This window comes from Lates calcarifer, linkage group LG20 (genome assembly GCF_001640805.2).
Source record: "Lates calcarifer isolate ASB-BC8 linkage group LG20, TLL_Latcal_v3, whole genome shotgun sequence".
Classification (NCBI taxonomy): Eukaryota; Metazoa; Chordata; class Actinopteri; family Centropomidae; genus Lates; species Lates calcarifer.
In genome coordinates this window covers 6,593,636-6,605,766 of record NC_066852.1, presented here as the reverse complement: position 1 = coordinate 6,605,766, position 12,131 = coordinate 6,593,636, and the positions used below count along the sequence as shown (strand labels likewise).

General features: G+C 39.3%; 1 protein-coding gene across 3 annotated transcripts in view; it reads right to left on the bottom strand.

The window, feature by feature from the left end:
- dscama (Down syndrome cell adhesion molecule a) overlaps positions 1 to 12,131 on the bottom strand; it is an 88,442-nt gene that overhangs the window by 33,192 nt on the left and 43,119 nt on the right. For all 3 annotated transcript variants that reach the window (XM_018692398.2, XM_018692400.2, XM_018692399.2), the window contains exon 4: positions 246 to 392. In XM_018692398.2, coding sequence (XP_018547914.1) covers positions 246 to 392 — 147 coding nt within the window. The remainder of the gene's footprint in view (positions 1 to 245; positions 393 to 12,131) is intronic.

Here is a 12,131-nt window from a genome sequence, read left to right as displayed (position 1 = left end):
ACCATGGATTTAGTTCCATACGGTCCTCTGACATTTTGAAACCAACCAGAATGGATAGTTCAAGCAAATAACAAGAACAAGGTCTCAAGCATATAATATATTTAGACTGGTTTTGAAGACAGAGATTAAAGATGTCCTTTTCTGTGTTTATACCAGTTTGTCTGTCATTTTATGTTAAGTATATAGTAAATAACATTTATATACCACTCTAACTATGACACTGGATATTTTGATGTTCCTTTTACCTGAGACAATGAGGCGGGCGCTATTGCTCTGTCGGGTCTCTCCTGTGTACCGATGGCGTGTCATACACCTGTAGTTGTACAGCCCGTCTTCCATTTGCACATCCAGGATATACAGGGCTCCCGTGGATGTGATGAGAAACCGAGACACTGGGGAAAAAAAGAGATAAATTAGACATATTAAGTTACCACACATTACTGATGTATGTTGCAACAGTGTAGGCTTTAATGAAACAATAAAACCAACATTATAAAATGACAGCTCTTGTTAACATTTTACCAGCCTGTGGGCCAATCAGTACCAAATATGTCACCTTTATGTGACCTGTAAGCACTGCATATTGCCTCTGGTCAATCAGTATAATGTTGAATATTCTAGAAAAGCTATTTGTAGCTTGCATTGCCTGCAAAACACACATCTTTGAGAGCGTCTATTGCCTGCAGACAACCTTCTCAATAGAGAGCAGAATTCATCACTTTCTCATCATTCATTGACCCCCTCTGACTCCCCATTCAGCTCGTCTGGAGCAACAAGAGTTTCATAAAAAGAAATAAGTGTAGTGTGAATATTCACTTTTGTTCAATAGAATAACTATACGTATTCTGAAGACAAAAAAAATGGATGAAAACTGGATGGCGTCTGAAACCCTGTGTGTGGTACATGAAAGGAAAAAAAAAACACAAAGGATCGATACCCTCTGGATTTCAGCACAGGAAATGGCAAGCGTTTCATAACAAATAATATTCCACAGTTACATGCTGTGGAGAAGAAAACATAGTGTGTGTGTTCATTTTTATGCACTAGAATCACCACCTTACACATTCTAAAAGAAGAAAATACAGACGATACAATATTGGAGTCTCTTAGCAAATATTTGCAAGTCAAGTGAGGTACGCAGCGCTGTGTGATTGTAGTCACCAAACATCTGCTGCAGCCCATTTAGCTCAGCACAGCTCTGAGGCGCTGTGACAAGTCTGTGTGTTGTGTAGCAGTGTAACACAGCTCGTTATCATGTAGCTCATCGCTCTCTTCTCTCTCTCTCTCTCGGGGGAACTCTCTGTCTCTCTCTCTCAGTTTCTCTCTTTCTCAGCTCCAGACTAAAGCGCAGGGAGCCAGGGATCACAGAACACTTTGATAAGGCATGGCTGCGCAGGTCGGATGTGCTAATATCATGCTAATGTTATGCTAATTTGTGTGAACACATGGAAGTAGAGAGAGGTAGTCAGTGTTTATGAGGAGTGATGTGTGCTGTGGCTGGTGGCTGCCAGGCTATTTCATGTCACTGATGATGGAGAAGCCTATCTGAGATGGGGATCAAATGGGGCAGCTGCACAGTGGGGGATTCTGGCAATATTGGTAGAGATATCATAATGCAAACTTTATGGGCTGTTGAATTACTCTCATTTAGGCCTGTCATGACAGTTTAACACAGATTAAGACTGCTTGTACAGGCCTGTGCACAGTGAATGTTAAAATATCTTTACATTTTCTACATTTATGTTTTGAAAATCACAAGAAATCCAATCTACTGCTTTAGAGACAAACAAACAAAAAAAAAAACACAAAATGAGCAAAATCTTTAAGATATTTTTGAAAAAAAAACTTTCTGCAGACACAGGATACAATGAATTACAGACAGACAAAAATTATGCCCAGCATATTTACATATTACAGTAATGGTGCAGTAAGAAAGATGACTGAGAGGGCAGAGAGAAATGGGGGAAGAAAACAGAGTAGGAGAGGGAGGAATACACAGAGGAGGGTATTGAGGATGCTGTTGTGAGCAAGTGTTGACCTAGTTAGATATGAGGGACCATGGATTTGATATCCTGAAGGGTTTTTTTCAACTTGTGGTCGAGATGCTCTCATGTGTGACAGACAACCAGTGGTAAAATGAGGGGGACAGGGGAGGTAGTGCACGCCCATGTACATGTCTGTAGTCCTTAATCACTTAACACTGAGACAAGACACAAAATATTATCAAATCTGAATTTTACTGGTTGAGATTTACTTTCATGGAAAGGAACAATTCAGCGAAAGCAGATATCAAAGGAAAGAGAAATGCCAGTTGTCTCTCCTGTCTTTCTTTTCTCCTCTTTCTGTCTCCTTCCCCTTCTCTCCCTCTGAAAGTTGCCTGGCATCAAAAGTTGACAAGGCAGGCTTATGAATGAGGGGAGCTTTCATTAGAACAGACTGAATGTCACTGCAACAAAAGGCCAGGGTTGGGAGAGGGGAACACGCCTGTGTTTTAAGTGTGTGTTTAAACAGACACTCACACACGTGTTGTCTTGTCTACCAGTAAATCAAACTGGCTGTGGATTATTATTGAATTTCTGACTTATCTTATGTATATGTTTAATACGTGTATAAATATGAGTATTATAAGTCTTCCATTGCTTACATATTCTGATGTCAGATGTTAGTACTTTTATAGGCAACAGTTTCAAACATCAGCCTGTTTTTTGTCCAGTCCCTTCTTGACAACAGAGTTTGACACCTCACACTCTTGGTATTTACCCCCCACAAGTAACTAAAAGTAGCAGTAGTGCCAGTAGAACGAGTTCTGATATTAGTACATTCTGTACCCTATAGTTTACAAACACAGTAGAAGGTATATTAACACTTGTATATGTCAGTAAAACATTTTTCAGCTGATCCAGATTTGAGCGCTGCAATGAGAACCGAAAGTGTTTGTGGTTATAGGGTCATTGTAATTGATTAGATTCTTGATTCTTCCATGAACCAGCTCATTCTCACTACCAGCAAACATTAATTTGTTGGTAGTGAGAGACAGTCACACAGAGCTGCAGGCCTACAGCACAGTACTGTATGTGCATGTCCTTGTAAGCTGAGGGCATTTTGTGTATGTTTGTACCACTGCAGTTATCTCAAATCCCATTGGTTTTTGTGTCTGTATTTTAAAGTCTTTATGTGTGTGAACATACTGTGTTTCTATGCTTGTGTACAAGCAACTGAGTGTGAATGTGTTTATGCAGCATACAGCTGCATGGAGGAACGGTCAATAATAACGATCGAAGCTCTACTACGCCTTTCCCTGCTCCTCTCAGTTCCACCTACTGCATACTAACACCGCCTGAGAAACAGCCTCCACTGTTCTTGCAGTGAGTGCATGTGTGTGTGTGTGTGAGAGAGAGAGCATACTAGACATATGAGCATGTGTTTGTGTCCACACCTGGGTGTATTAGTGTATATTTCTGAAACTATGGCTTCACTTCACCCCAGGTGGCTTGCTGGACTATCAGTCGTCTCCTCTTCCCTTCCTCGGCCCACCCAGCTGCTTTGGCATCAGCGGTGCCACAGACACAAGTCCCTTTCTGTGGATCCACACTCAATAGCTTCAATTAATCCCCATAAAGTCACACTGAGCATGCAAGTAGACTCTTTGTTCATTCAAAATGGGAGGCTTTGCAGTTTTTCTAATGAAACCTAAATTGCTTGTGAGACATAATAGAAAGAGTAAGAAAAGACTGACTCACATCCATATTATAATGCTGTAGTTACACTTTTCACTATGGACAGTTTACTAGTGCGGATGTGTCATCACAGACACACAGGTTAATATGTGACAAGGACTAAGAGAGAAGGATTTCCGATAAGGTGGAACACAATGACACATGGTGACATAGCTGAGCACTTTGACCCATGCTTGCTGGGCGACCATCTGCCCCATATGCAAACATGTGCTTTAGTTGAAAGTTACCTTGGCTCCCTGAGTCATTTCAATATTCAATAATTGAGACATGAGTGGAGGAGAGATGAAATGGGAGGAGGGAGAGAAGAGGGAGCAAGCAGTAGAGAGAGAGAGAAAATAAAAGATCAAGAGGGAAAGAGCACCTCTGGGATACAACCACTCTCTGTCATCTAAAATGACTTACAAATTAGCTTACAGCTATGCGCTCCCAGTGAAGGGAAATAAAAAGACACAACTTTCATATGCTAATTCAGATCATGGCTAGGCAGAGCAATTATCAAAAAAAATGTCAGCCCTGTCTGTCTGACAGATCTCTACAGGAACCCAGTACCTCAGCCTCTGTTTCTTGCCTGTCTGTCAAACCTAATACGTTTTACTGATTGCTTTACACTGGCATACTATATATAACACAATGTAAAGACACTGTGACAATAAAAAACAAGAACATGCACACTTTGCAGGTTTGCATACAGCACAATCCTCCATAAATTCATAGAGCATGTTGTTATAGTACCACTGACTCCTCCAGACTGACTATTTTCTGCTATGACCTTGAATAGCCCAACCTGTACTCCTCTGACTCTGAAGAACTTTGAACTGTCTCACCAATCAACACCAACAGTCTGGATGTCACTTATGGGAAACCCATGGAGTCAGCTAAACAATGCAGATAAAAATTGCTTCCTCATCACTCTGCTGGCAGTGTCCCCACTGTACGACTGTCTTGGAGTGTATTAGTGAGTGGAGTGTGGTCCCTGGAGACAACTGGGGGCCCACAGTGTCACCATAACCTTGGCCACTAAAAGTCATGCAGCTTGACACACACACAAAAAAGGATAATCCATGCTGCAGCTGCATAGTAACAAACCATCAGCCATCTGCATCTAGAATTGATTTTTTTAAAAGTTCTTGAGTGTGTGTTGGGTGGTTAAGTGTGGGAGCTTGTTTCTCACTTTAAATACATTCCCTCTGAAAATGTGGCTTGCATAGATGTAAGTTAAAAATGGGCTGGAGGATTGAATTAAGCAATAGAGTGTGTGTGTTTGGAGAATATCATTACTGAGGTGATTAGGTGAGCATAGATTTCAGCAAAGGTGTTGCAATTGTATTTTCTGCAACAAAACTAATAGACATTATTCAACAAAACAACATTCAAAGCTACAATTTACACAGAGACTATCTCTGTTATTGTGAACACACAGGAACAAATACAGTACTACAACTACATGTGACTGGTAGATGATGGATTTAGATTATTTGTTTATGTAACAGTTAACAATGTACAAAATGAATTATTTCATCACTCCATTTATGTTAAAAAAAACCTGTCAATTTAATTAAAAACTTAGCAAGGACCATCTTTTTAATAATCTGAAACTGCAAGCATCACATTGCCATATGCGACACCACATTGTTTCCCACTATGAGAATGTCACACACTGTCTGGCGCCAGAATTGCTGGTGTAGTCTGTGAGTAATAATGAGTGTATGATGAGCCCAGGAGGGCCTGTGTTGTAATTAGGCCTGGTCAGAGTTATTGGCAGAGTGACTCCAGTTTGATCAGGCTGGGATAAGCATCTCTATGGAGAGGGGGATTCCACCAATTTAGAGCCCCTCTAATAAAAATCATTTGTCATTCTTAGAGGAGGCACACTGACAGCTGCTGGGGTTGCCATGGCAACGTGCTGGCCACCATTCGCTTAGCAAGCAATATTCCCAGTACTGTAAATGGTGGTGAGGTGGAAACGTGCACACACATACTGTCCAGTTAAATGTTTCAATGCTCAGACATATGCAAGGGCATAATATAGTGCAGCACTTACAGAGATTCTTGATCTCAGTACTGTATATATCATCTTAAAAGTGATACTTTGATTTATGGAAATTATACTGATCATCCTATTTGTTCATGGCCTTGTTATTTGGATTTTCTGTATTTAAATTTATTGTTATTTTGTCTTCCAATTGGTTTTTGTCAGGAGTCTCATTTTCTGAGGGATAGAGAGTGTTTGGGTAATATAAATAAAACAAACTTGTGAGTATCTTATTTATTTAAGCATGCAGAGGTTCATCTGTGGGATTTAAGATTTAAGAGTGTTTTTTTTCCCACAAAATAACAATGACTCAAAGGTGTATGGTATATGTCCCCTCTTTTCAGACAAGCTGCTGCTGACCTAATATCATCTCTAAAGAAATGAGCTAAGCCCGACTATGCTAAACATACTGTAACATAATGTATTATAAAACTGCACACAGACACATAAAAACAGCATGTATGAGGATTAAACCTCTTCTCCATAAAGGGTTTGGAGCTCATTTGGCCAAGTACAGAACTACAGGAGTGCAGGGAAACACACACAAACCAAGCACCTGCCCTAATTTCTCATCACACCTGGACCACAAACCTGAAGCAGCCTATCTGGGCTATACCTACAATATCTGCTCGCTACAGAGTTGAGTCAGAGTAGGAGGCTGTGCCTTTTTATTGCCGCTCCTAATCAGCAGCAGCATCCCTCTGCTCATTAACTAGACACATGCTAGCCTGAGGCTAACGGCCTCATATGTCAACCACAGATAAAGATGTCATCTTCTGCTTGAATGAATAAACCACTATTAAAACTAGATGCAAATGGACGTTGAATGATATTCAAATCAGTAGGCAACAGGGAAGCTTAAACCCTGAGGTGCTTGGCCTCACGGTTGCCCCACATTCCTCTGTCGTGTTAGAGGGAGGAGAGATTTTAGATACTGTCTGTGTTCAGAGTGATGTTCCACAAGACATCTGAGATTTATATGAAGCACAATGTTATGATAGTTGGGATGGTAGCTGTTCATTTTGTATCCATCTTGAACAGTATTAGCATTTTGCTGATTAATCATCTTGTTTGTAATGTGAATATACTGAATGTGAGTGTAGTTTCTTTAGACAGATGTGGAACACCTGTCACGTCAACCCAATATGAGAGGAACAGTGGTGGCCACTATCAGCAGCTTTGTCCAGTATAAACTACTGTTCCTCTGTTCATCAAACTGCAAGAACAACTGGCTGTGTAGACAGACCAATGAAATGCTATCTCATCAAATATAAACAGAATCCAACAATGGACCGTGTAAGAATGGACTTTATTTGTACAGGATTCATTTGGCAGACACTGACATACTATGACAGGATGTCTCTATTCTCCACTAGACTGTAGTGAAGCAGCTGTGTGAGCACTTTTTTTCTATCAGACAAATGTTTGTCTGCTGAAGTCAAAACTGAGGAGGGAAATCTAATCACAATAGCTTTCAAATCTGTGGCTGCAATGTGTGTGTGTGTGTGTGTGTGTGTGTGTGGCTGCATGTGTGGCGTAATTAGCCAGTACTGGAGTTGAGCTATTAAACCCCTGATGGTTGTGTGTTTACAATGCTATCATTGGCCTCTCTCTGGCCAACACTAAATGAGCCAGTGTTGAGCCTCAGCTGTATAATCATGAATATTCATCTCTCTGTCTGTGAGAACCTCTGTGTGTATGTGCTGCACTGGCAGGCATTAAGGAAGCTATTACTATCTACTCAATCACAATCCGTCACTTTGTCTGGATAATAAGTCAGGCTGACAACAATCTACTTATCGCCAAACCCCACAACAAAACAAGCTTTGTATTGGGAGCAAGAAAGAGTAGAGCCTGTTTCCAGCCCTGCAGCTTTTCACTTCAAAGAGCAGAGCTGCAGGTCAGGGTTATCTTGGTGGGTCCCATACAATGTTTTCACACTATTTTGTTTCCCCTTTCACACATGCTTGATGAAAGCTCAGGACTGAAGACAAAAAGAAAAAAGCTTGAATACTCTTTCTGGCACCTGGGGAGGAGAAGTATCAACTGCAATCAACATTCTCATCAATACCAGCAACAGACACTTGGATATTATATTTGTGCACACACAAGGGCCATTTTCAATGCAAAGTAACATGGTTTTCATGTAAATGTGCATGTCTCAATATGATTATTAATTACATTTTCCAAGTTAGAGCGAGACAAGCCTTCAAGCCCTTGCCAAAATGTGATAACCTGAGTGTAAAAGAGTTACTCCCACAGTGCCATTCCCATGGGACTCCATGGCACCACATTCCCGCTTATGGAAAAGGACTTAAACACAGTGCTCATTGGTGTTTCATGGTAATTTGCAGTGGCAAGTGGAGCAGGCGATGCCGCTCTGTGAGTAAAGCAGAGGGGGCAAGAGGAGGATTAGATAATCAAACAGTGTGCCACTTTAAATAATCTCTGGCTCCTCTGGGGGAGGTGAGACTTAAAGCTGGAGCCCTTCTGCTTTAATTGTCTGATTTTCCCGTCATTACTGTTGAGGGCCTCAGTAATTCAGGCTTATTAAATATTCAGGAGCCACACAGGGGAGGGGAGGGAAGGAGGGAGTGATGGGGGAAAGATGAAGGTATAGAGAGGAGTGAGAAAAAGAGAATGGGAGGAGGTCGTGGTAAGACAAAGTGCATGTGTCAGTGCTTGACAAAGACACAAACAGAAATAGACTTTCATCCCCACTGTGGAGAAAACCTCTTCTTCTCTTTCTTAGGAAAGTCTGTCCAGGGAGAAATTTCTACAAGTAATGAAGGGATGTCCCTATATCATAGATGTAGATCTGAGTATGGACAGCAGGAACATGTTCCTAACAGTGTCGAGGCTCCACTGAATTATTCCTACTAATGTTATAAAATCTCAAATGATTTTGTCATTTCGACTGTATATGGGGAAAACTGGTAAGATCTATAAAGCATTAACAGGTTTGTGTGTCTGCTGTAAAAAAGGCAAATTTAATAAAGAGTAAAAGAGGGATATGTTGGGAATACTGACTCAATGATCTGGCAATTGTCAGGCCAAACTACACACTGTTAGCTAGCTGCAGCACTGGGAGGATATCAGAAAGCTGGTACATGTGAAACTGGTACACCACCATCACTCACCTGTGTGAGACTCTATCATATCAAACTCTACTACATGTAAATTTTACATATTAATTTCAAGTCCCAGATTTGCATTAATATTAACAGAATGTGAATACCTTTATTTGTAAAACAATCCACAACTTATATAAGCAAATACAAGCTGCATAAAGCAATTGTTTTAAAGAATCAAACTCTTTGTATATGTGCGGACAAGAAAGTAAATGCACTTCCTGTATTCCTCCCCCCTTGCCTGGCATTTTATCATAAAAACTTTACAGGCTGTGAAATCAAATCCCAAATTAAGTAATACTAAAGTAAATTACAAAATCATTCTCGCCTTATTATAATCTTTCATAGTGGCATTTTTGTCATTTTCTAGAGGTTAAAAGTCATGGCAAAGCAGAACCTAAACAGCACCAAAACATGTATTTCAGTCACCAAAAAGCAAGAGTTTTTGTTTCAAATCTCCAGTGTCAGGATGAAGCAGATTCTACTGGTCCTCCTTACAAACATGTTGAGTGGAGCTCTCCATGGTGCTGAACTATATCACTGATCCACAGACAAAAACTTAACAACTGGTTTTAGTACAGTACAATGTAGTGCAGTTACACCATTAAAAAAAATCATCAACGGCTGTTTATACATGTAATAAAAGGCTATATAAAGGTAGAGATATAGACAGTTAAATTAAACACCAGAAGTCATTTAAAGAAAATTCAAAACTGAGAAAAAATTGAGAAAAAATCTGCTCTGAATTAGACTGACAGTACTGATCTATTAATGGATCAAACTGCTCTTTTTCTAACTAATGGAACTAGCCTGAAATTCAACAAAGGAATCCTGACAGGTTAAAACCACTGTGACATGCTGTGAGTATGAAAGTCTATAAATGAAAAGACGGAAAACCACATTACAGTGATTATGTTGAAGGAAGTGAAGAGACAGCGTGCTGCTCTCTAATGAGTCACCCTGTCTGATCATGGCCCCGAGCTAAAGCCTGCATCTACAATACTGCAGTAACTACAGCTTAATGTGACATTTACTCTGTATTCAGTCTGTAAAACCATATTTTCCATAAAAAGATGGCCTAAGTCTGCCAATGGAGCAAGATCACTCACTAATCTCCATGCAAATCAGACTGCTTTAGGTTTTCCTGAATCAAGTCACATCAGCCTGATCTCCTGATGTAGAGTAGTACTTTATTTTTTATTTGTTAAAACCATATGAACACATATTGGAAACAAGTGAAATCATTAAAAAATGTCATATTTTATAGCCATTTTAAACAACTAGTAAGATTCTTTACTTAAGTGAAAGTAGCAATACAACAACATAAAAAACAAATCCTGCATTCAGATTCTAATTGAGTGAAAGTACAGAAGTATTATAAGCAAAGATGAAAGTATCAAAATTAAAAGTATCAAAATTAAAAGGATTTATTAGGCAGACAAATGACAAATATATTACATGAATAGATTATTATTATTGATTTGTTAAAATGTAATCAGCATTATACTGTAGCTAAGGTGGAGCTCCTTTGAACTATGTCATAAACCAGTGATAGTTCAAACACCGCACACCATGGTCCACACCACAGCTACTGGGAGAAACTACAACTTTATCAGCCTGTAATAATCCTTCCATCTGTACTTGAGAAATGTCCTAACTTACTTTATACCACTGTTTATTTGTACAATAGATAATTTGAGGAAGTTATCTGACAATTTTGTTTGTACAGTTTAAATGAACTGAAATGGGAAAAGTTAACACTTGCTGTGATGGAAGCAGTAGTAATAGGATTAGTAATAATACAGTGTAAAAGAACAATGATGTCTGTCTTTTGGATAATCATCATTACTAATACATCAGTTTGAAAGCAGTATTTTAATGTTGTAGTGGCTCAGAGGTATAACTTAGCAGAACACTAAATCACACCAATAAAATACCTCAGAACAGTAAATAATTACAGGACTTGAGTAAATGTACTTTGTTACATTCCAGCACTGCTGAATTTTGATCAATTCAAATCCCTGTAACTGATTCACACACAGATACCTGAAATCCAGTCTGATTTCACTGACCACCTTAAAATCATCATATGTTACCATATTATTGCCATTTGTCCCCTATAATCATTTCTAACTACCCAAAACATATAGCATAGTTTACTTTGGTAAAGCAAAGTGTCAAACAATGCAAAGCTGGAATAAAGGTTCAGTAAATGATTTACTACTTCACAGTGTAAATGAGCTTCATTTCACAAAATGAAATGCGTATGTACTGTACTTGTTACACAATGGCTCAGAAAAAGATGCAGAGCGACAGAGAGGAGGGAGACTAAATAGGCAGCTCTTCACCACTTCATAACAGCTGATTATCAAGCTTATTAAAGTTGTTTACAAACTGCTGCTTGTTTACCTGCTAATGAAGATAAAACCTGTTGCTACAAAATGGCCAATATTTATAATGATCTGTTGGAACATTACAATTCTATATACATGTTGGGGTAATTACACGTGCTGATGTTAAACTGATGAATGGGTTCTCCATGAGCAGAAAAGACTGAGGCCTGCGGGTAGATACTCCTCTTTCAGCAGGACTGGCTTTTGACCAAGTTCTTCACAAAGGTTTCAGAATGTGCCATAGCAACAATTAGATTACAAAGTCGTTTCACTAAGACCTACATTCATTTATTAGTCCAGCTGGATATTTCTGGCCAAGCTATGCACATTTAGAAAAACCTGCACCCTGACACACTTGTACATTTGCATGTGATCACTAAGATGTGATGTATATTAGTGTTGGGATGATATGATTTTTTTAAAGATGATTTAGATACCCATAGGTTTTGGATAAATAATATTTATCCTACATTACAGTAAATTTGGGTGAGAGGCACAAGAACATAAAAGTGTGCAATTAAATAAACTGCAACATATTAACACGTCCAAATGGCACATACTGAATGATCTCCCATTTTTAGGAACCAAAGCAGAACTCATTTCAGAGAGAAGTCTTTAACAAGCTGACTCCACACACCGTTTATCCCCTTTACATCTCCAGAGGAAAGAATGGAGACACACCCCTCATTTACAGGATGACTCGACTAACATGTAATCAAATTCTCACAGCAGCCTCCACCTTTCCTACAATGGCTCAAAAATCACAATGAAAAAATCTCTCTTTTCCTTTATATCATCGCTTTTCAATTTCATTTCCCTCCCCTCCCCTTCTCCTTCT